The 25,794-nt window shown below is 46.2% G+C and overlaps 1 protein-coding gene across 1 annotated transcript in view; it reads left to right on the top strand.

Moving 5' to 3' along the window:
• XYLT1 (xylosyltransferase 1) overlaps positions 1 to 25,794 on the top strand; it is a 370,064-nt gene that overhangs the window by 211,438 nt on the left and 132,832 nt on the right. The window contains 1 exon segment of the mRNA XM_025371181.1: positions 1,725 to 2,235. Within this exon segment, the coding sequence (XP_025226966.1) occupies positions 1,725 to 2,235 (511 nt within the window).

Raw genomic sequence — 25,794 nt, 5'->3', positions numbered from 1 at the left:
ATACATTGGTGCAATCTCAGCTCACTGCAACCTCTGCCTCACAGGTTCAAGCAATTCTCCTGCTTCAGCTTTCTGAGTTAGCTGAGACTACAGGTGTGCACCACCACCCCTAGCTTTTTTTTTTTTTTTTTTTTTGTATTATTAGTAGAGACAGGGTTTTGCCATGTTGGCCAGGCTGGTCTCGAGCTCCTGACCTCAAGTGATCCACCTGCCTCGGCCTCCCAAAGTGCTGGGATTACGGGTGTGAGCCACCACACCCGGTCCTAGGGGCACCTTCTTCTCCAGGCCATCACTAAGTCATATATGGATGGTGAGGACAGAAACAGTTAACCAAGTCCAAGAGGAGGAAGCCTTTTAACTCACACTCCAGCAGAGCAGGGGTCTGTGTACATTTTCTTAAAGGGTAGAAATATTTTAGGATAGAAATATTTTAGGCTTTTCAGACCAGTTTCTATTGCAACTCTTCACTCTGCTGTTGTATCAGGAAGCAGCCATAGACAATACACAAATGGACAGATGTGGCTGTGTCTTAATAAAACTTTATTTATAAAAAACACGGGCAGTTGTTTGCTGACCTGCTGGGGTGGGAGCGTTGCTGAGGGTCAGCTGCTCTTGGCTACCACTGCAGTTCCGCTGGTCAGGCCCTGACGCCTTTTTCCTTGGGAACTGGTAAAAGGCATATTTCAGCCTTCCTTAAAAGGAAATCTAGCAGGGATGCTGCTCATTGCCCCTGTGTTTCCATAGCAACAAGGGCAGGTGTATGGAGCCATTACTGTTCTATGTGGTTTTAGAGGTCAAGGGGCCATGTTCTAGGACACTGGATACGCTTTCAGATTAAGGCCTTGGGAATGAGCTTCAAGCAGAAGCAGCATGTTGCAGAAACAATTCGGGGCATTGGTTGAATGATGCATTTGATCATTCAACTGATCAAAGTAACCAGGACCCATTTACCCATAGAGGAGCTGAGTTTGGGGTCCAGCCCTTCTAGAAACATCCATGCCACGCGTGGTCTCCAGAATGACTCCTGATCTTTGCCTCGACCCCAAGTGACTTCATCAGTTCTGTTCCACATACACACATGAAGAGCCAAACTCAAGCACAAGAGTGTCACAAGTTTGCATTGCTCTAGGACTTAGCATAAGGTTTATCCTGCAAGGGCTGCATTCCTCTTTAAAAAAAAAAAAAAAAAAAAAAGCCACTGGTTTCTTTCCCACAGAATTTACAACGGCTCGGTCTGATTTCTCTTATGGGCATAGATATATGAGCATGTCCTAAAGGCAATGGAATGTATATAATACCCTACCAATATTTTTCCCTTTATAACTTTATTATATCATTTCCAGCCCTTAAGTAAACCATCACAGCACTTTCAGCTGGAATTTAAACAGGACGCTGGAACAAAATGTTTGTTACCCAGTGGCAAAACAATTAAGGAAAGAAACTGACTTGAAAAGGTGTGGTTAATAAGAAGCATTGAGAATCGTAGTCATGGCCCTTTACAGCTTGAAAAGCCTTTGTTTCTGGTTGGAACATCTCGTATTTCCAGATGGGGAAACTGAGGTCCAGAGAGAAACATCTTACCAGAGGTTAAACCAGTAGCAAAAGTAGGATGTGAAACTATGGCCCAGGCTTCCATGTGCGTATGACTCACTCTCCTAAGGCCAGTCTGCTTAGCGTGATCGCTCAGTCAAGTTTCTCTTCTCTTTCTCTCCCCTCTTCTCCAGGATGGCTACTTTTCTCACCGGCCAAAAGAGAAAGTGCGAACAGACAGCAACAACGAGAACTCTGTCCCCAAAGACTTTGAGAATGTCGACAACAGCAACTTCGCACCCAGGACTCAAAAGCAGAAGCACCAGCCTGAGTTGGCGAAGAAGCCACCGAGTAGACAGAAGGAGCTTTTGAAAAGGAAGCTGGAACAGCAGGAGAAAGGAAAAGGACATGCATTCCCTGGGAAAGGCCCCGGTGAGGTGCTGCCTCCCGGGGACAGAGCCGCAGCCAACAGCAGCCGTGGGAAGGATGTGTCCAGACTGCCTCATGCCAGGAAAACTGGGGGCAGCTCCCCTGAGACCAAGTATGACCAGCCCCCCAAGTGTGACATCTCAGGCAAGGAGGCCATCTCTGCCCTGTCCCGTGCTAAGTCCAAGCACTGCCGCCAGGAGATTGGGGAGACCTACTGCCGCCACAAGTTAGGGCTGCTGATGCCTGAGAAGGTGACTCGGTTCTGCCCCCTGGAGGGTAAGTTCCAGCCCCAGTGGCTCAGAGAGAGATCTCCTGGCCACTTCCTCCTCCTGCCCAGCCCCATTCTGCTCACCTTCTTAGAGCTCCTGAGAATGGCTGCCCTGTTTTCCAAACCCCGGATGAGCACGCGAGATCTGATATATTCTAGTACTCCCTGAATGTTGAAGTCTTGTATCAGAAAAATTTTTGTAAAATCAGATTACCTTTTGTAGGTGCTTTAACCCATTGCCTTTATGGCTAAAGGATGAAATTATAGTGAAATCAGGAGCTGATGTGACGTTTGCAGGAGCCAAGGGAGCTGTATGGATATGGTTTGGTTTCTCTTTCAGCAGAATACTGGGATTAGAATTGACATGAATATTACTGTAATTGATTATGATTTGAGAGGTTTCTAATTGGTTGCATTAACTTCAGAGGCTCTGTCCATTTTTCTTTATTGAAAATTTCTTTCCCTCTTCTTTTTCTTCCACATTTGCTTCCTATTTCTCTTCTTCTTTCCTTCCCATTCCTTTATTTTCATTCTCCTTTTACGTCCCTTCCTTTATTTTCTTCCTGCTTTCTTTCTTCCCTTCCTTTTCTTCCTTCTCTCTTCTCATTCCTTTCCTTATTTTCCTCTCTTCCCCCTTCTTTCTTTCCTATTTCCTTTCTTCCTTATTTTAATTTTCTCTCCTTTCTTTTCTTCCTATTTTCTTTCTTCCCTTATTACATTCCTTCCTGCTTTTTTCCCTCTTCTTTCCTAATTTTTCTCTCCTCCTTCCCTCCTTTCTTCCCCTCCTTCCTTCCCTCCCTCCCTCCCACGTTTCCTTGCTCTTTCCTTTTCCCCTCCCTCTTTCCCCTCACTGGCGCTCTTCTATGTGCTGATGACCTGGTGGTAAACCAGCTCTCTTGCTGAGACATAGGGAGGGATCAGAGCACTGATCCAGAAATTCACAGGCAGAGTGGAGGGGCCCTCTGAAGATGGGGAGACCAGTTTCACTAGCACATGTGTAATCATGCCATTGATGTATATTTCTTGGTGGTGATTTTCCCCTTCTCTAGTGCCCTTGGAAGGGGAATGACAGCAGCCGCAGGTGGCTAGTGAGGTTTCGCTGTGTGCTGGACACCGCACCAGGCTCTGTGCAGTCAATTTGTTAATGACACCCACCAGTCTTTGAGGCTGATGCTGATGTCATGAGCCCAATTGTTTTCAGATGAGAGATGTAAAATCCCTCTCCCAAGGTCACATGGCCTTTAAGTGACCTTACAAGCTTACTGTTATGAAAGGAAATTTCAGACCCACTCAGAGTAGACAGAACCCCAATGTACCCATGACCCAGCCACGTGGCCGCTGGTCATTGACTCGTGGTCACTGTTGTTTAGGGCATGCCCCTTTCCCTCCCGCTAGCCCCTGCCACCTTAGCTTACGATAATCCAGCCTCTGGGAACACTCTCAAATTTTATTTTTTCCTGAAGAAGATCTTACTTCTCAAAACGTTTGTGAATTCGTTTGCTCAGTGGTTTTCTCTGTGGAGAGGGTGACAGCATCCAAAAGGCACCTTCCCACAAAGAGTCGGGGCCACTAGCAACAAACAGAGAGGAATGCATTTGAAATAAACGGGTGTGGATTTCATTCAAGCTCAGCTACCAGCTAATAGGGAGAGTCCTTTCTGCTCTCAGGTCCTGGATTTCTTATCTGTTCAGGGAGCAGCTTGTATTCTAGGGGTCTTTTTGCTCCACCATCCCTGGGAGCCTACTTCACTATTGACTCCTGGCCATCCCTCCTTCTCATTGGGCCACACTGCAAAGCCAGCCCAGCTGTCCCTCACAAAGTGGCCAGAGGTTCACAATACTCCCTTGTTGCTTCTAAATCCAAATGCCAACACCTGCTTTTGTTATCACTGAAGGTAAAAGACCCTTAAATGAGCATGGAGACCAGCAAGGAGGCAACAGAGAGCTCTGGGGGCTCCAGTGGGGCTGGGGGCATGTCAGAGTCAAGCTAGATGGAGTTTGGGGAGGTGTCAGGGTCAACAGATACAGCTAGAAGGGATCCACTGAGGTGCTGCTCAATGTGAAGGCATAGAGTCAGAGAATCAAGCCAGCTGCAGAACTGGGGAGTAAGGGCTTTCCGTTCCCCGAGCATTGGTGCATCCAGGAGCTACACAAGGCTTTGCCTGGTGTCCCCCTGAGAAGGCAGATGCTCAGTTCACACAACTCTCTTGATGCAGAAAGGAAATGCAACATGAGAATGGCTCCCCAGAAAAGTAGCCTAGAAAGATCTCTTAGAGAACTCGTCATTCGATTCCCTGGACAGAGAAGGACATGAGGCTCATAGAGGGGAAGAGACCTATGCCAGGTCACCCAGTTCATTAGAGGTGGTTTTCATTTTAAATATGTGCCTCTGTGTTTAGCACTGGTCACAGAATAGAGGATTTAGATCAGATAGGAGGTGGCCATATACACTAAGTACGCAGAAAGAGGGCTGGATGGACAGACAGCAAACCTTCCTTGTGGGCCCTATCTACAGGGATGGGGTGGCAGCAGCTTTAACAAGTGCATCTATATTATTTTAGTTTCTAATAGCAAGCGTGTGTCTATGCAGTACTTTTGTTTTATATCTGGTTTTGTGTGTGTGTGTGTGTGTGTTTTGTTGTTGTTGTTTTTGACAGTCTCACTCTGTCGCCCAGGCTGGAGCACAGTGGCACCATCTTAGATCACTGCAACCTTCACCTCTCAGGTTCAGGTGATTCTCCTGCCTCTGCCTCCCGAGTAGCTGAGATTATAGGTGCCTGCCACCACGCCTGGATAATTGTTGTATTTTTAGTAGAGGTGTGTTTTCACCATATTGGCCACGTTGATCTCAAACTCCTGACCTCAAATGATCCACACACCTCGGCCTCCCAGAGTAGCTGGGATTACAGGCCTGGACCACAGTGCCTGGCCTACACAATACTTTCAAATGGAAAGATTTAGAAAGGAAAGCTTCCTTTCTCCCTTGCAGTTTCAGCCTTGTCTAAGTGGTCCAGGTGGTTCCTGTCTATATTCTTGATTAGCTTTGGCACATAGAGTGTAGCAATAATTAAGTGGAGTGCAGCGTTTCCAGAATCTTTTGTTAACCTGTGCCTGGCGGAGAAGTTTTGGAGGCCTGAGTTGAATGCCATTCCATGAAGATAATATTGAGCTCTTTCTGTATATCAGGGATAGCACGTTTGTTCTGGGAAGGGCCAGATCTTAAGTATTTGAAGATTTGGGGGCCAGTCTTCGTCACAACTCTTCAAGTCTGCCATCCGTCATAGGGCAGAAGCAGCCAGAGACCACACATACACAAATGCGCTATGTTCCCATTAAACCTAACTTATAGAAATAGGCCAGCCGGGCGTGGTGGTTCACGCCTGTAACCCCAGCACTTTGGGAAACTGAGGCAGGCAGCTCATTTGAGGTCAGGAGTTCGAGACCAACCTGGCCAACATGGCGAAACCTCACCTCTACTGAAAATACAAAAAAAATTAGCTGGATATGGTGTCGTGCACCTGTCATCCCAGCTACTCTGGAAGCTGAGGCAGGAGAATTGCTTGAACCTGAAGGACAGAGATTGCAGTGAGCTGAGATCGTGCCACTGCACTCCAGCCTGGGAGACAGAGCAAGACTCCATCTCAAAAAAAAAAAAAAAAAAAAAGAAAGAAAAACAAAGAATAGGCCATGGGCCAGATTTGGCCCTTGGGCTTTAGTTTTCTTATCCCTGCAAAATGCTATTACTGTCTATAGTTGGCTCTTGAAGAATTCTGGGGTTACGGGTGCCAACCTCCTTGCAGTCAAAAACTAGAGCACAACTTTTGACTCCCCCAGAACCTTAACTGATAATAGCCTACCACTGACTAAAAACTTACTGGTAGCATAAACAGTTGATAAACACACATTTTATATGTTACTTGCATTATATACTGTCTAGGCCAGGCACTGTGGCTCATGCCTATAATCCCAGCACTTTGGGAGGCTGAGGCAGGTGGATCATCCGAGGTCATCAGTTCAAGACCAGCCTGGGCAACATGCTAAAACGCTGTCTCTACTGAAAATACAAAAATTAGCCAGGTGGGGTGGTGCATGCCTGTAATCCCAGCTACTCGGGAGGCTGAGGCAGGAGAATCGCTTAAGCTCGGGAGGTGGAGGCTGCAGTGAGCTGAGATTGTGCCACTGCACTGCAGCCTGCGCAATAGAGCGAGACTCTGTCAAAAAAAAAATATATAAATAAATAAATGTAAGTAAGCTAGAGAAAAGAAGTTAAGAAAATCATAAGGAGGAGAAAGTATGTTTACTGTTCACTAAGTGGGCGTGGATCATCATAAAGGCCTTCATCCTTGTCTTTATGTTGAGTTGAGGAGGAGGAGGAGAAGGAGGAGAGATTGGTATTATTGCTGTCTCAGGGATGGCAGGAGGGAAGAAAATCTGTGTATAAATGGACCCGTGGAGTTCAAACCTGTGTTGTTCAAGGGTCATCTGTGCTAATGTATGCAAGACTGCCTTATCACACTGTATCCCCACACCAGCCCTACAGGCTAAGTCTATCGTGAACTCTTTTTGTCAGTGAGGAAATTGAGGCTCAAGGAAGGGGAGTCCTTGGCGAGAAACACATGGCCAGCAGATGACAGAGCTGGTATTGGAACTCATGTTACAGAGCCTGCATCCTTTTCCATAAGCCTGTCCCTCTTGGGGAGGCAAAAGGGTAACTTTATCTCAAATTGTCAAGCCCCAAAGCTGTTCTTCCACCTGTAGGCGGTCTCTCTCTCTCTCCCTGGTGCCAGTAGAGTGAGTTGCAAGGGAGAAGGCAGGGCATTATTGGGAAACAAGGGGGGCTGGTGCTGTCTATGGTTAAGAGCCTGGGGTGGTGGAGCCAGACCACTTGGATCCGAATCCCAGATGTCCCGTGCACAAGCTGTAGGACTTCGGACAAGTTGCTTGACCTCTCTGTGCCTCGGTTTCTCCATCTGTAAAGGGGAGATGAGCATCATCACACTTAGCTTAGAGGGTTTCCAAGGGCCTAGTTCACAGCTGAGAACTGTGCCTGGTAGTGCTAGTGTACATTGCATCCCTATTTGCTTTATGACTGCTCCACAATTGTTCAGAAAAATCAAAACCTCGGCATCTTAGGCCAGGGGTTCCTGCACTCTCCTGGTCATGCTGAGGTTATCTCCGAATGGCTTTGCAGTGTGAGTTTGCTGGGGATGGTCCTGAGGCCTTTGCTGCACTGGCCAGGATGATACACCCTCCCAGGACCTGTGAGCTGGTTAATAAGATTGGCATTTAAAAGCCATTGCACACCCAGCCTCGGCGACGCTTTAATTTGCTACACCACAGACTCCCCCTTTTGCAATAAATTTACTGTGAATAGACTAATTGCAAAATAACCCTAATTGGGTAGTTATCAATGAACAACTTCCCATGGAACAAAACGGCTTACAATTAATAGCATTTAAGCCATAAACTATTCTTCTGCAGAAAGCTAAGATGTAATTACACCCCATACGGAGATCGTGTTCCCTTTCTGGAAACCATGACACCCGGATTTCCCTCTGCTTAGGAGGGATTTGAGCTTCAGCCCAGTGGTCCTTTTATTTCTTTGCTAAATGTGGAGACGGAGACAGGGGTGGAGGGAAATTTAATATATGAGTAACTATTCATATACATATGTGCATACACACAGATGGATGCCCTGTGTTTCTCATTTTGCTTAACGCAACATCACCCAAACTGCAGCCAAGAGTATGCCGGAAGTTGAATATAATTAAGGAAACAATTCCTCATGGCTGCAAGTCTGAAAAATTCAGGGGAAGAGAAATAGATTTTAAATGTTGACTTTGGTAAAGGGCCTCCACTCCTCCCATCCCTCGCGCTGTCTGTTCCCTCACCCCACCACCACTAGGGAAAATGTCGAGTCCAGAAGCCTAGGAGATGGTTTGCTTTCTGTGAGGCATTCCTTGCTCTCGTGACTTTTCTCCTTTGCTCTCCAAAGAAGAGGGATTTAGAAGGAAGCCCTAGCTCCATCCCTTTTCGGGGACATCCCTGTCCACTGGCAGCCATGCAGAGGGAGATGCAGTGAGGTTTGGGGAGGGGGCTCTGCTGCATCAGCCCCCAGGGATGTCCTCAGAGAAACTTGTTTCTAGCTACACACCCTAGGGTCTCTGGTTATTCAACTGGAGTCCCTGGTGTTTCAGGGGAATGAACCAGGTCGGATTAAAGGTCAAGGACAGCTTGGACAAGGGGGTTTAATTCCTGGCTCTGCCATTACTCGTGACAGGACCCTAACCTCTCAGTAACTCGGTCTCCACAGTAAAATGGACACAAAAACTCATCTTCTATCTTTATAGGGTGGTTGGCTGAAATGAGACAACGCATATAAAATGCTGAGTGCATTGGGGAAGTTAAGTGGATGTTCTTGGCTTGTTAGTATTACCGCAATTACTTTCTTTTTCTTTCTTTTTTTCCGCAATTACTTTTGCATCAACCTAATAGTGGTGATGGAGGAGTTGTATAAATGAAGGGGCAACAAGAAGAGGAAAGGAGAGGAAAGGGTTGCTTTGACGGTGTCAGCCATTGCTCAGCCACATCTTGCTGGGTCTGCTCTTCAGACACAGCCCCAGTAGCTTCCAGTCCTCCCCAGCCCCCTCCCTGTCCCTGCAACTCCCACTCACCCCACTTTGGCTGTTACCTCTTGCCTCTCGAGATCCCATCCTGAATGCGCTTCCTCTGGGAAGCCTTCCAGGACCACCTCTTCCCCAGAAGCCCTGGTCCAGGGAACACACAGGATCCTGGGTGAAGGGCGTACCTCTGCCCCTTTCATTGTCAAAGTGCCAGCTGACAGGTGACACAGCTTTTTCTGCCTCGTTACATTTTGAACACTTGCATGTCAGCAAGCGCCCTCCGTGCAGTGGCGCTCACGGCCACCAGCTACCCTGTGTCTTGAGTTAAAATGTCCCAAGGAAGGCCCTGCTGGCTCCTTGGGTTGCTTCTGCATTTCTTCACCCTTGCTAGGTCTTGTAAAGACACCACATAGATGCTGTAAGTGACCTGTGGGTCTGCAGTCTAGACATCTGGGTGGAGAATTAGAAATGAAAAATGTGAGAAGTTCCAGGGACGGTGATTGGCTGGGAGCAGGGTGGGCTGGACTTGAGCGGGGATCCCAGGTCTGGGCATCTGAGTGAAGGTGGCAGTTCTCCAATGGGTGATGGGCAAAGGAAGTTGCACATGGCTGGGGAACCTGGCGCAGTTGATAGGGATGAGGATGAACAGAAGGGGATTCTTTGTGGCAGCAACAAACTGCCTTTACCCATCAGTCTTTGCAGGAATGGATTTTTGGAATGGGGATGTTTGGGGGAAGGCTGGCCACTCGCTGCAGAGACAGACTGGCAGGTGGTACTGCCAGCTGCTTAAGGGCAGTCTCTTCTATATCCCTCCTGTCCTGGGGACGGTGGGGTAACTACACAGCATGAGTAGCCAGCTTCTAGAAAGCGTGACTGACAGCCGCAATGGAGGGAAAATAGAACTGGGGGTGTCACAAGTGGCCCCAGGTAAGTACCTCAGTTTCCCCATTTGTCAGCCAGAGATACTAGTTTCTCCCAGGTCCTTTGCTGTATCACCAGTGATGAGAAAATGAGGGAATAACTGCGAAAAGTTAAAAGGTACCATGCTAATGAGAGCCATGTGATGAAGCCACTGACCCAGAACAGCTTGGCCAAGTGGGTGGGGAGGAGCTATTCACCTCTACTGTTGTAGCGTGAAAGCTGCCATAAACAACGCATCAACAAATGACCATCGTGGACATGCTTCAGTGAAAGTCATTTATGGTGACCGAAATGTGGGTTTCACATAATTTTTACTTTCCCAAGGCCACCCTTGCAGTTCCAACTGGGCCCTTTGGCATCTCCTTCTGGGGAGCCCAAGAAGGAAGAGGTATCCAGTAACAGTTCACTGGAGTTGGACAAAACTAGTCCCAAAGGTCTTCCTTGGGCTTGCTAGGGAAAGGCAAGAGACGCAAATCCAGAGAAAATCAGCAGACCCATTCATTGGTCAGCCACCACGTTCAAGGCTGTACTCCAGGACAGGGCCTCACACACACGGTTTCTGTAAAAGGCCAGATCATCAATATTTGGGACTTTATACAATGCATGGTCTCTGTCTCAGCTATTCAGCTCTACTGTTGTAGCGTGAAAGCTGCCATAAGCACACATCAACAAATGACCATCGTGGGCATGCTTCAGTTAAAGTCATTTATGGTCCCCGAAATGTGGGTTTCACATAATTTTCACTTGTTGTGAAATGGTGTTCTACTTCTGATTTGTTTTCTACCCACTTAAGAATGTAAAAACCATTCTTAGCTCAAGGGCCATGCCAAAATAGACAGCTACTGGCTGTGGTTTACCAATCCTTGTTCTAGGACCTGGGGTTAGAGCAGTGAACAAGAGCAGAGAACACCTCATCCCACTTGGGTACCATGTCCATTGGTTCTGGGAATCAATTGTGCATCTAGATGACTGTACCCTCAGGGAGCTTCTACCTGAATAGGGGAGACCAGAGGTGACAAGTGAATAGTCACACCTGCAATCTAATGTCTGGATATGACTCAAATGATTTATTTGAAGACATAGAGCAGGGTGAGAGGACAGGTGAGGTGGGGACCATTTAGATAGGTGCCTACAGGCCATGGGTGGTGGCTCACACCTGTAATCTCAGCACTTTGGGAGGCCAAGGTGGGTGGAGTGCTTGAGGCCAGGAGTTCGAGACCAGCCTGGCCAACATGGAGAAACACCATCTCTACTAAAACAAAACAAAACAAAACAGAAGTTAGGCAGGTGTAGTGGTGCGTGTCTAATCCCAGCTACTCAAGAGACTGAGGCATGAGAATCGCTTCAACCCAGGAGGTGGAGGCTGCAGTGAGCTGAGATCACACCATGCACTCCAACCTGGGTGGCACAGCAAGACTTTATCTCAAAACAAACAAACAAAAAAACTACTTAGGTGCATAGAGAAGGAACAGAAGTAGATTTGGTCTCATTGTGGAAGAACTTACTAAGAATTAAACTGCTCGCAAATGGAACAGTTCCTAGTCTTTGGATATGCTGAGTTCATTTATTCATTTAATATTTATCGAGAGGCTACTTTGTGCCAGACATTAGTTTAGATGGTGGGAAAAGACATGCCAAGGGCCTGATCATACTCATCTTTGACTCTCTCATGCTTGGTATATCATAAGCCTCTGTCTTGCCCTCACTGGGAAAGAAGATAACGTGGTTGCTTTTAGCCTCAGTGGCTCAACCTCCCTTCATCCTGGGGTCTCTACAGAGGCCTGTGTGCACCAAGCAAAGTGATGGAAATGGGCATCTAGAGTCTCGGTGGAGGTGGTGTTCTGAGCATGGCACCTGTCACCTGGGACCTGAAACTGTCTCCAGCTCCCTTCAGTATACCCTCATTCAACAACTAGTCATCGAGCATTCCCTGTCTGTGCCAGGAACTAGTTTGGATGGATTCATTTGAGAGGAAAGCAGACAGAATCCCTGTCCTCAGGGAGCTTGCAGCCTGTTTAAGGTGGGTAGTGAAACACAGGGACAAATGATCATTAAAATGTGCATGTCGGCCAGGTGCGGTGGCTCATGCCTGTCATCCCAGCACTGTAGGAGGCAGGTGGATCTTGAGGTCAGGAGTTTGATACCAGCCTAGCCAACATGGTGAAACCCCCTCTCTACTAAAAATACAAAAATTAGCTGTGTCACAGCTACTCAGGAGGCTGAGGCATGAGAATCACTTTAGCTCGGGAGAAGGAGCTTGCAGTGAGCTGAGGCTGCACCACTGCACTCCAGCCTGGATGACAGAGTGAGACTCCATCTCAAAAAAAAAAAAAAAAAAAAAAAAATTCACGTGTAGAATTGCAACAGCAGTTCTGGGGAGATGCACAGTTGTGTTTTATCATTGAGCTAAGAGATGAAGGGTGGTAAAAGTTAACTAGAGGAAAGGCTGAAGGGGAACATTCCAGGTCAAGGGAGCATCGTGCGCAAAGGCCTTCGGGTAGGAACAGGTGTTGCTAGTTTAAAACACTCACAAGACCAACAGGGGACCTCTGGCTATAAGCGAAAGGGTTAATCTGCTCATAGGCCAAGTTGTAATCCTAAAAGTGCTGGATTTAGAGGATCTGTGTGTTTGCTCTGAGCAAGGAGAATGGAAGTAGAGGCGTCTCTCAGCACTGAACTGAAATTGCCAGAGACCTGAGGGGAGGGTAGGCCCCCCTGTATTAGTCTATTCTCATGCTGCTGATAAAGACTTACCTGAGACTGGATAATTTATAAAGAAAAATATGTTTAATGGACTCACAGTTCCATGTGGCTGGGGAGGCCTCAAAATCATGGTGGAAGGCAAAATCTTAGATTGTGGCAGGCAAGAGAAAGAGCTTGTGCAGGGAAACCCCTCTTTATAAAACCATCAGATCTCATGAGACTTATTCACTATCACGAGAACAGCAAGGGAAAAACTCGCCCCCGTGATTCAATTACCTCCCACCAGGTTCCTCCCACAACACATGGGAATTATGGGAGCTACCATTTAAGATTTAGCCCAAAAATAGGGCTCTGGCTGGCTGAGACTGGGGGGGCAGGTCTCACATCCTCTCTCCACAGAATTATGCTGCTTCCACTTTTGAGCCCTGAACAAGAGGTCATGTTGGAACAGGAAAACAGTCCCTGCCCCCAAGTTCTTAGCCCTGGACTTAGGGTACACATCCTTGGGAGGTCCTGCCTCCTGTTACATTGTTGTTTCTCATGACAGCCAAGCCATGGAAGGAAATCCTCAGTGCCTCCAGCAATGGCATAGACTCAGTGTCCTGGGTTGTTTCACTGTCATTGAGCTGACACTGGATTAGAAGAAGCCTTTGAACCAGACTCAACTCAAAAGACTCATGGCCCCTCTGCCACTTGATCGGCTGTAAAAGCCTTGAACAAGGCACTTGTGTTCTCTGAGCCTCATGTCTTTCCTATAAAACAGATTGCACAAGTGCCTTCCTCTGCCTCCTCAGGTTGCTGAATAAAATACTGTATTTGAGTGTACTTTCATTATTCCATCGGTCTAGCCAGTAAATATTTACCAAGCACCTGTTACAAGTCAGCAAAAGCCACCTCTCGATTGGCAGCTCTTGTGGTTCTGGAAGCCTGCAGGTGGGCATGGGAGACTTGCTTCCGTGGCAGGGTGGTTTGTGATGCTTTTCTTGGCGTTCCATGAATTCTTGCCCAGTAGCTGCCTCAGAACAAGGCAGAGAATAGAGATTTGAAGAGCGCACAGAATTCTTGCACCAGGAGAGGCTTGCTCCCTTGGGCACAACTGATTGTGTGTCTGCCACCCAGGGTCCCCAAAACAGACTTTCTCCAAGAAGGAAGGAACCCAGACGTGGCCAATGAAAGAAAGAGAGAGAGAGAGAGAGAGAGAAAGAAAGAAAAGTAAGAAAGCCTTAGAGTGAAAGGACTAGCTATCTCTCCTTTCTGCGTAAGTCAACAAAACTAGCTGGCCTTTTCTCCTCTCTCAGATTATTTGGCAGTCCAGAGCTGGGATTTCGTATCAATGCCGCTTCCTCCTGGAAGCCTTCTGTGATGCTGTCTCCCCACACTGCACCTCTCAAAGTCTGTGTGAGGTGTTCAAGCTGTGTGCCCCCAAACCACCTTGCCTGTTCCCTGCTGGGGCACATGTCACAGGGTAGCGTGGTTGCTAGAGTCCTCCGTGGCCCACACTGAGCCACAAGGGCTGAGTCCCCTTCGTGCTCTTGAGGACCCTGAGTTGAGACTGGCTGCTATAGCGGATCCTGAGTCTCCACCATTGGATCTCCAGCCCCTGCCTGCACGGGGCTAGGACATGAGAACCCACATTTCTTAGGCACTTCCTGAATGCCAGGTGTGGAGGCAAGCACTTTTCATGTGAGATCTCATCGCGACTCCTGCACGGCCCCGGAGAAAGAATGTTCTCTAGTCCCGTTGAACAGATGAAGAAATTGAGCCTCAGAGAGGTTAAGTAGCTTGCACAGGGTCACATTTGCAAGTGACAGACCTTGGACTCAAACCCAGTTCTGCCTAACTTCAAAACCCACGCCTTAGCTTGTCTGCTCTGCGGTACCCTTAGTAAATGTGGAATCAGATGTGTTAAATGACTGATCTAGCTTCTCCAGAGATAAAGGAAAATGCACTGCATGTTAGTCAACACCTTTCTCTAGCTATTGATATTTGTTATTCACCTTCTCTGCAGCCAGAAAAAAACAGGGAGCTAAGGTCTCTGTACAAGAAACTGCTCTTAAATAATAACGCTTAACCTCTACGTAGGGATTATTAAATGCCAAGGGCTATCCTAAGAAGGTTTAGCTACATTAACTCATTTATTCCTCATTAACAACTTTGTATTCAAGGAAGTTGAGATACACAGAGAGAGAAAACTTACCCAGATTTACACATTTCACCAGTAGCAGAGCCAGGCTCTGAGCTCAGAGACTTTGGTTCCAGTGGCATGGCAAGGGCCTTAACCACTGCACTTTAGTGTCTGTAGGAGCAGCTGCATTCAGGCTGAAGCAAGCCCTTTGCAGCTTTCATTTCCTCCTTTTGCTCAATCTGTCTGTTGTTGTAAAGAGACCCACACAGTCAGATAATTCACCTGTTTTTGGAGGGGGGCGCTGATCCCATCCAAGACACTAAGGACTTGTGTTTGAAGTCAGTTCATTGCCTGGGGTGAGAAATAGCCAGCCGCGGTTACCTCCCATTTCTCTGCCAGTTTCTAGTTGCTGTGGTATATTTGTGTTAGTGTAAAAATGACAAAGCAATAATTTTTCATTGTATCCTTCAGTCACCCATGAGAGATTGGATTTAGGTCACAATTTATTACCCCGTGGAATTGAATTCAATTTTTAACACCATGTCAGCCATTCTGGTATTAGAGCCTTTTAATGGCTGTGAAATTTATACAATGATAAGGTAATTTAAAACATATGTAGGAAGAACATCAGACAAATTGATGTGTATAGAACCCTGTGGTAAAAATTGAATAGGAGATAAACACGGAAAATGGTGATTGATTAAGAGACGGTTGAAATAGTGCTTGCTTTGATAAACTCTTAATGGCGAAATTAGTAAACTAATTTATTCTTTGCAATTTTGAGGAGGGTTTATGTTGCCCTAAATCAGAATCGAGGCTGAGCCACAAAGTGCAAATTAATAGCTCACCTCCAAGTGTGGCATGGATAGAGTGAGAAACCTTTCAGAGGAACTGGGAGGCTGCCAAGAGCCAGTCCCCCGTGACGTTTCCAGCGACCAAAGCGAAAAGATGGTGAGAAGGCAGAGAAAGGAGAATTCTCTTCACAATTTGTAAGAACTTGCCCAAATAATGCAGAAAGAATGTTTGTTAAAATCTAATTCCTCAAGTCAAGACTGTATACATTCTCATTATTTTAAAAAACTGAAACATTGCAGATAAGGGGAAAATCCATCTTGATCCGTCAGTCCCATCTGAGCAGTGGCACTTGTGTGTACATTTTTGTTTTTCTTTAGATATCTAAACTCAACACATGTCAAAAAAAGGAAGAGTGTGGTTTTGTGACAGGGGAATCATAAATCATATGAAACTGATGTATAAATCTGAAACTTGTAAAAATATATTAATAGTATCTGACTGTGGGATGAAAGAATTCACAAGTTACATGAATTTTTTTTTTTTTTTTTTTTGCACATGTCTAGGTCTGAGATCTGTTTCCTTGCCTGGGGCTAGAGACCTAAGTTATTTCTTTATAGTCGCTGACCATATTACTCTGTGTATGGATACACCACAGTGTAATTGATCATTCCCCTATTGAGGGACATTTAGATCGTGGCCAGTTTTTTGCTATACTAAGTGACTGTTTTCTCAGATCTCTCAAAGACGTACATAACTAGTACCATTCTGGATACATCAGAGAAAAGCTAATTTGATATCTACAGTGGATGCCCCAGGGCGTTTGAGCTGAATTCTCTTGGGGACCCTGAGTTGAGACTGGGTGCTACAGAGCATCCTGAGAAATGGTATTGGCAGGTCAAACAACTTGCCCACTTTAAATTTTAATAGACAGCATCAAACTGCCCTGTAAAAAGCCTATACTGGTTATAACAGCATATGCTGTGTTGGTCACCAACAGGACCTTGGCAGCTTCTAAAACATCCTCATTGTCCATCCTGCATTCTGCCTGGGATCCCTCTTCGGGTTTCACGTTAGTAACATCTCTCGTGCCTAGTCCTCCGAGATCCCAGCAATTGTCTTTTGTGGTCAAAGACAGTGCTTGCCAGGCATGCCTGGGCTTGTGTTGGAAACAGAGCCCCTGGGCCCCACCCCCAGGGATTCTGACCCAGGTCAAGGACAGAATCTGAGAAGTGATACTTGTACCAGAGGCTGCTGACTCTCCAGAACCACACTTTGAGAAGCCCAGACCTGAGAGAACATCCTGTCCCCCCGAGTTCTGCCCTTTCCCTGATTCAGTGGTTTGCAACCAGGGCCACTGAGCCCCTCGGGACGTCTGGCCTTGCCTAGAGACATTTGGTTGTCTCAACTGGGAAAGGGGGTAGTACTGGCATCTAATGCATAGAGACCAGGGATACAGCTCAGCATCCTGCAAAGGACAGTCCCACAATAATTTTTCAGTCCAAAATGTCCCTGGTGCCATGGCCAAGCACGGTGGGAGACCCGCACATCTGCTTCCTCTCCATGGGGCAAGTTCACGTTCGATATGGACACATTGGCATCTGCAGTCTCACTCCTGGGCGTGAAAAGCCTCCCCCTCACCCCTCTGACTTTCTCACCCCTTGATGACTCTTAGCCCCCTGAAGACCCCTCTCCCCAGCCTGAAGAGCCCATAATGAGACACCTCACATCAATTGTTGGCTGTTGCCACACCTTGTGCTAAGCACATAGTACTGTGCTTAGCCATGAAAGCTTGAGTCGGTTGGCCTGGGTTTGAATTCTGGCTGTGCCCCTCCCTCACTCTGGGACCTTGTGCAAGGGACTTCACTGCTCTGTTGCCTGATCTTTAATCTATAAAATGGGAATAATGATTGACATCTGGTTTGCCCAGGACAATCCTCATCTGTGCCTGCCGTCCTGGTATAGTTAGTAATGGAACCCCTTTTCCTCTCAGGAGTTCAATGGTCTCACTCTAACCTGACGAGGATTCTCCTATAGAGTAAGACTGGATGATTTGTTTCAGATAATTCATTTGACCTTTAGGGAGCCATGCATGGGTTTTGAGCAAGACAGTGCCGTGATCTCATTTAGACTTTAACAAAGGGACGGGCAAGCTTTTCATAAACCGACCATAATAAGTTATATGGTCGCCCTAATGATGATGGTCTTAATAGTTCTCACCTTGTAGGGTTGTTGTGAGGATGGAATGAGATGATCTGTGTGAATTATTAAAGCAGAGGCTGTCTCTAGAAAGCACTCAATAAAAGTTAACTCTTCTGGGTACGTACCTAGAAGAATTGAAGGCAGAATCTTTTTAAAGAGACATTTGTACACCTTTGTTTATAGGAGCATTATTCGGAGTAGTCAAAAGGTGGAGGCAACACAAGTGTCCATGAACAGATGAAAGGATAAACAAAGTGTGGTCTGCACATACAGCAGAATACTATCCAGCCTTAAAAAGGGAGAAAACCCTGCCACGTGCTGCAGCATGGATGCACCTGGAGGACTTCACGCTAAGTGAGATAAGCCAGTCACCACAGATCAGATACCATGTGATTCCCCCTTACACAAGGTATCTAGGGTAATTAAATTCCTAGAGACAGGAGTAGGATGATGGGGCCTAGGGGCTTGAGGGAGAGAGAAACGGGGATTTGTTTTTTAATGGCCATAGAATTTCAGTTCTGCAAAATGAAAAAGTTGTAGACATTGGTTGCACAACAAAATGAATATACTTAACACTGTTGTACACTTAAAATGATTGAGATGTAAATTTTATGTGTATTTTACCCTTTTTAAAAAATAGCTCTTCTGAAACATGCATTGCCTCATTTAAATCTTGCTCTAAATTGGTGAAGTAGGCTTCTTCATTCTCCCATTTCACAGATGAGGATTTTTCTGTAGAGTGAGGCTAGATGATTTGTTCCAGATGAGTCATTTGACCTTTACTCTAGGGTCATAGGGAGCCCTGGATGGGTCTTGAGCAAGATGGTGGCACAATCTGATTTACACTTTAACATAGGGATGGACAAACTTTCTGTAAAAGACTAGATAATAAATAGTTCAGGTTTTGCAGTGTAGGTCTCTGTCCTAACTACTCAACTCAATGTATAGACAGTGCATAAATGAATAGGCATGACTGTGCTCTGATAAAATGTTGTTTTCTAAATGGATGGCTGGATTTGGCCCAAGACCATAATTTGCCAATCCCTGCTCATACAGGTTGGCTGTGTCCCCACCCAAATCTCATCTTGAATTGTGCTCCCACAATTCCCATGTGTCATGGGAGGAACCCAGTGGGAGGTAACTGAGTCACAGGGGTGGGTCTTTCTTTTGCTGTTCTTGTGATGGTGAATAAGTCCCAGGAGATCTGATGGTTTCATAAAGAGGAGTTTCCCTGCACAAGTTCTCTCTTGCCTGCAGTCATGTAAGACTTGCCTTTCACCTTCTGCCATAATCATGAGGTCTTCCCCACCACATGGAACTGTGAGTCCATTAAATCTCTTTTTCTTTATAAATTACCCAGTCTCGAGTATGTCTCTATCAATAGTGTGAAAGACTAATACTCCTGCTTTGAAGAGCTCCCTGGCTGCTATCACCTTCCAGCTCTAGCATGTGGAGAAGACAATTCTAGAAGACAGGATAGTTAACTGCCTCTTCCCCACACGGTATCCCCTAAAAGTCAACCGTTTCATAACCTGGAAGTGAGTAGGAGACTCGTAAGGAAGCAGCAAGTTCCCAGGGGTGCCCCATCAGTTCCAACGTCGATGCTGCCCCTTTTCCTCCCTCTCCTCATGGTTGCATTGATCATGCAATCTCCAGAATTTTTTCGTTTTGCAAAACTGAAATTTCATGCCCATTAAGAAACAAATCTCCATGCACTCACGCACTTACACTGAAAGCTCCCAAGAAGGAGGGCCCTGGCAAGGTGACCTGGAGGCCCAGCGAAGCCACGGCAGTGGGCCAGGCATGAAGGAACTGCAGTCTGTGCTCCTGATGCTGGCTTGACAGCACTGTTTGTTTCAAGACTTTATTAGTATTGCATTGGGGGACCTGGAGAATTTAGAGGTGCTGTTGCCATTGCTTTCTCAGCCTAAACCTCAAAGGGCAATTAACCTGGTTATCCAGGCCTCCCTCCCTCCCCTTGTTGATTGTCATGAACACAGGAAATGCACTATTAGGTGCATGGAATGCTATCAAGGAATTTAACTGTAATTTAAAAGGCTCTATGGGGAGGACCCCAGTGGCTGATTAATAATGCATTTGTAGAGCAATAAAGACTCCAGCAGATCAGGGGAGCTCAGCCTCCAGACTTGACTTATGCGTCTGGAATCCTATGAGGTTACTCTCCGGGGTGGCAGAGGGGTGTCTACACCAGTGTTCTCTGGCTCCAAAAACATGGAATAGGATCCTGTGAAATGTGGAATGCTGGAAATGGTCCTGTCCAGAAGGTCAAGGACATGGGATTCTAATCGTTGGAGTTCCGGAGTTGAGTCCTGGGTCTACCGACAGCTATGGAACATTGGGCATGTCACCTAAACCTCTGTGCGCCTCATTTTCCCCCATCTCTAAAATGAGTCTGTCGGGTTCTCCTAAATGGAATGATGTGTAATATGTAAAAAAGTACCTGGTGCTTACAGAGTAGGTGCTGGTTCAGTACTAATTATCTTATTTACTGTCCTCATCATTAAGGAAAGCATTATTTCCTTCTGGAAGGCTCAGGCCACTGAGGCTGGTTCAGGGTTGGTCCTGAAGAGCTTGAAAAAGGTCAGTTCTTATTCTCACATCTCAACCAGAAGGAAGACCTTTCAGTTCTACATCCTGAATATCACTGTGGGTCCATTTCTCTCTCTTCTGCAACATCCCTGTCTTGTAGATTGTGGCAGCACATTTCTAACTTACCTGCTCATATCTGCGTCTCATACTCCCTCCTTGCCTCTCCCACACCCCCTCCCTGCCTCTCCCAAGTGAATCTTCATTCTGCATCTATAGTGTGCTTCTTAAGATGTACTTGGAACTGTGTGGCTCGTCTGCTGAAGACTTGCCAAGGACTTTCCCCACTGCAAGTCAGTGAGACCTTCAGGATTCACTGCAGTCTGGCCTACCTCCTTCTCCAGCCTTATCCCCCTTCATTCTCACCCATTCTCCCTGTTCCTGCATCCCCTTAGAGAAAGCAGACTGTAGCTGAAGGCTACCCCACATGCTAGGCTTCCTGTCCAGACCCCTGTTCTCATGCCTCTCCCAGCAATTCATGCAGTTCCTTGGATCTGAGTTTAAACCCAGTTATCCTTTCTCAGGCAAAACTTTTCTTTTATAGCATTTATTCCAGTTTATTAATATACGTGTATTTGTGTGTTTGTTTAGCATCCCTTTTCCAAATTAAACTACAAGTTCCAGGAGGGCAGGTTCTAAATATTTTTTTTTCACTATTTACCCCACTTGGTACTAAGTAGATACACTGGATGGATAAATAGAGGACTGAATGAGAAGATGGGTGGATATATGGAAAGATGGGTTGAGTGAATGAAAACATGGATGGGATGGGTCATTAATGGATGGATAAAAAGGTAAGTGAATTGGACAGACAGATGAAAGGATGGATGAATGGACTGGCTCAGTGAGTAGGTGGTTGTTGGATGGATGGATGGATGGATGGACGGACAGACAGATGGACTCAGTGGGTGGGTGGATGGATGATAGCTGGATGAATGGACTGGGTGAGTGGATGGATGGATGGATCATGGATGGATGGACTGGGTGGGTGAATGGGATGGATGGATGGATGGATGGATGGATGGATAGATAGATGGACTGGGTGGGTGGATGGATGGATGATGGATGGATGGACTGGGTGCGTGAGTGGGTGGATGAATGGGAGGGAGGGAGGGATGGATGGATGGATGGATGGATTACAGCAGTTGAAGTCTGCAAGTGAAGAGTCCAATAAGCATCCCTTTGGGGGTAATCTAGGCAAGAAATGACAATAGGTTCAATTAAGAAAGAAGAAAAGTTGGATTTGAAAACAATTCAGGAGGCAACTTTGGCAGAACTTGGCAGTCTATTGGCTGTAGAGATGAGGCTGGGGAGAAACCGAAGAAGACACCTGGATTTTTCATTAAAGGAACTGATTGGTGTTGCTATCACTGACTGAAATGGAGAAATTACCGCATCTAGAAAATTAGCGGATGACTGCCCTACCTCACTGTTATGAGATATCTCACCCCATTGTGAGATCACTTAAACTCCTCAACTTACTTTGCAAAAGCTGATGGAAGTGGGAGAAACGGAGAAGGATGGAGTCCAGCTCCAGTGGTGCTGTTGAAACAGAAATAACAGCTTTGCAAAAGTCCTAAAGTTGCCATGCACTTGGCATGACTAAGAGCCAAAAGGCGGAAGGGATAGCTGAAGTTTAGTTAGCAATAAGAAGCATAGATGCTGAAGACAAAGAGGAAGACAGGGGTCTGGTCATGCAGGATCTTCTAGGCCATGAAAGGGAATTTAGGATTTTCCCTTATTGGGGTCCAACAGCATCACAAAACCTGATTTTTCTAAGACAGAGATCCTGGGTCCAAAGACAGCTGCCAGTCTGCTTTTTTTAAAACATTACCACGCCCATTCTTTGATGTATCATCTGTGGCTACTTTCCAACCTCAAGGGCAGAGCTGAGTGGTTGCTACAGAGACTGTGCACCTCCAAAAGCCTAAACTATTAGGTTGGTGCAAAAGTAATTGCAGTTTTGGCCATCACTTTCAATAGCAAAAACTGCAGTTGCTTTTGCACCAATCTAATATTCACAGTCTAACTCTTTTCAGAAGAAGTTTGCTGACTCCTGTTCTAAGACAAAAGCTAAAAATTCCTGCCTGCTATTTCCCATGTATATTTGAACACTTTACAAATTTGACATTGTCTTCAGAAAGGATTAATGGGCCAGGCGCAGTGGCTTATGCCTGTAATCGCAGCACTTTGGGAGGCTGAGGTGGGTGGATCACGAGGTCAGGAGATCGAGACCATCCTGGCTAACACGGTGAAACCCCGTCTCTACTAAAAATACAAAAAAATTAGCCGGGCGTGGTGGCGGGCGCCTGTAGTCCGAGTTACTCTGTAGGCTGAGGCAGGAGAATGGTGTGAACCTGGGAGGCGGAGCTTGCAGTGAGCTGAGATCGCGCCACTGCCCTCCAGCCTGGGAGACAGAGCAAGACTCCATCTCAAAAAAAAAGATTAATGGGAATAAATTACAGATTTAACAAGGAATAACTACAACTTGTTTCTCCAGGGTTTCAGTTGGCTTTTAGGGATGGGGTGGATGAATATGAAGGCCAGGGGAAACAGTGCTCTGACTTCAGCTCATGATAAAAATCCCCCAGCCTGTGTGCCAGGTACACCTGCCCTCACCGGAAGGATGTTAAGTGAAGGTGGAATGGCCTGACACATACCACATGCTCTGCAAATGATTGTTGAATGGCTAATGCATGAACAATGACCTTCGGAAGGATTTGGAACCGGCCTCACACCTGGACCATTTTAATACTGACTTGGAAATAAGGACAGACACTTACCAGCCTGTTACTGACTTAACTTGGGCTCTCAGCTAACTTGCCTGGAATGGACTGAACCCCCAGTGTCATCCAAGTGACCCGAGAGGAACCCTTGCATTTGGCCAGCAGATGGCATGCAGCAACGATATCCCGTGGTCTCCCAGGGAGCTGAACTAGGCCCAGATGAATATTGGAGCATCCTGTAGAAACACTGGTAAGAAATGCTGATGAATCCGTCTCCGGATTCTAATTACACTGCTGTGTCTCTCAGGAAGGAAAAGACCTTTTGCCACAGGCACACTTCACTAATCTGAAACCCAACACAGAGTCGGTTTAATTACATGTGCACTTCCTGGAGTCATGAGAAAGGTTCTGAAAAACCAGTTCACTGCCTGTCGGGACGAAGGGCATTGATCTTAAACCTCCAACCGGTATCATCAACCAAGACACATTGCTGAGCGTGGAAAGGCAGAGGAGAGGGCAGGAGTCACCCCAAGGGAGGCCACCTTGTGGGGTGATAAAAGTCCATTTGGAAAAAAAAAATTAATAGTTTATCTAAAGTATCTTTGAACTTCTTCCTGGAATGAGAATGGGGAAAAGATACTGAAAAACACAGATCTCATTCTGGAGCCCTTCAAATAATAATAATGTAGTAAAATTGGGATTGTAAGTTGAATACCATTATTTCCACTTTATGGACGTTAAAGTTTGAGAAGCACCAAACTTCGTATATTACACATCCTTACAATCTTTGATCTTTTAAATCCCCAAACAAGACTCACCTGAACATTGTTCTTTACCTTACTTTCTGCATTGAACAGCCGCTTAAATGCCAATGATACCTAAATCAAGCCTCTCTTCAGAATTTCAGAATTCTATACTCAGTTGCTAAGTAGATATTATGGATTGCATTGTGTCCCCAAAAATCGGTTGAATTCCTAAGCCCTGGGACTTGTGAATGTGGCCTTATTTGGAAATAGGGTCTTTACAGATTATCAAGTTAAAATGAGGTCATTAGAGTGTGCCCTAATCCAACATAGCTGTGTCCATATAAAAAGAGGATGTTCGGACCCAGAGATAGATAGATCCTTCCTTCTCAGCCCTCAGAAGAAACTAACCCTGCCAATGCCTTGATCTTGAACCTCCAGCCTCCGGCACTATGAGACAGTAAGTTTCTGCTGTTTAAGCCCCCCAGCTGTGTGACTTTGTTAGGGCAGCCCCAGGAAACTACAATGGGCATCACCAGTCACATGTCCCACTGAGGTCACAATCCCACGTCAGCTTTTCAACACTCTCCCCTCAACCAAGTCCAGCCTTTTTTTTTTTGGTACTCTCCATTTCAGTTGTGATATTGACACTCCTTAATCCCTCTAACAAAAAAATTCAGGTGTCTTCTTTGATTCCTGATAGCCATTTAGACTCGTAAATGAGGAAGAGGTGGTAAGACCCTACGCATGCTCACTTTCACTCTTGGCATGGAAACTAAAGCCAGCAAGACGCCAGGCCCAGGCTAGACGCTTGAATTTTATGAATCAGTTGCTAATAATTAAAAATCAGATACTTGTATTTAAATTTCAAGATCTCCAGCTTCCCTCAAGATAAATGGAAAGATCTGGCAACCTTAAGCCTTCAGGGCCACACGTGACCAAGCTGATCTGTTGATGGAAGAGGTATCTCCAGACCAGCCTGGCCAATGAAAATACAAAAATTAGCTGGGCGTGGTGGCGCGTGCCTGTAGTCCCAGCTACTTAGGAGGCTGAGGCAGGAGAATCACTTGAACCTGGGAGGCAGAGGTTGCACCACTGCACTCCAGCCTGGGTGACAGAGCGAGACTCTGTCTCAAAAAAAAAAAAGCATCTCCATTGGATGGGACACAGATTTGCTTATTCCTGATCTGTGAAACTCGCTGCAGTCTCACACCAGGCCTTCCTCACTCGTGAGGTTACCTGCCTGATGTCTGCACTTTAAAACCTAATCACAACAGTGGACAGGATCACAGACGGGTTCTAGCACTTTGGGTAAAGCACGTAGGGCATGAAAAGGAATGGAGATTTTCCCTTACTGAGGTCCAACAGCATCACAGAACCTGATTTCTCTAACACAGGGACCCAGAAACAAGATTCTAGAATTCCAGGATAAGGAGAAATTAAACCATCCCATCATCCAGTGTTTCATGTCAGACTGTCCCCCCACGGTTTTATGGCTTGGATCACCCTTTTTCTCCACAAGTACAGTCTCTGATTAAGAAAATAACAATAAGAGCAGACACAGTGGCTCATGCCTGTAATTCCAGCACTTTGGGAGGCCAAGGCAGGCGGATCCCTTGAGGTCAGGAATTTGAGACCAGCCTGGCCAACATGGGGAAACCCCATCTCTACTAAAAATGGAAAAATCAGCCAGGCGTGGTGGCGCATGCCTGTAGTCCCAGCTACTCGGGAGGCTGAGGCATGAGAATTGCTTGAACCCGGGATATAGAGTTGCAGTGAGCAGCAGTTGTGCCACTGTACCCCAGCCTGGGCTACAGAGCAAGACTCTGTCTTAATAATAATAATAATAATAATAATAATAATGATTAAACAATAGAGAGTGATATATGTGCTTAAAAGGCTAGGGATGGTTGCACTTAGAAACTGGATGTGGACTGAAGCTGTTACTTGGAGGGCACTCAAGGTGCACATTTACCAACACGTCGGATTTTCTGTAAACAGATGCAGGCACTAGGCAAACGTTTTTTAAGCCAGAAAGCTATATCAAGAGAGACACAGTCCTTAAAGGAACTGCAAAGAAAGCATTTGTCATAATTCCCCACTCAGTATCCTGAATGCATAATTTC

The sequence above is a fragment of the Theropithecus gelada genome, chromosome 20, assembly GCF_003255815.1.
Source record: "Theropithecus gelada isolate Dixy chromosome 20, Tgel_1.0, whole genome shotgun sequence".
NCBI lineage: Eukaryota > Metazoa > Chordata > Mammalia > Primates > Cercopithecidae > Theropithecus > Theropithecus gelada.
The sequence above is the reverse complement of the archived record's forward strand: the minus strand, read 5'-3'. Positions and strand labels throughout refer to the sequence as shown.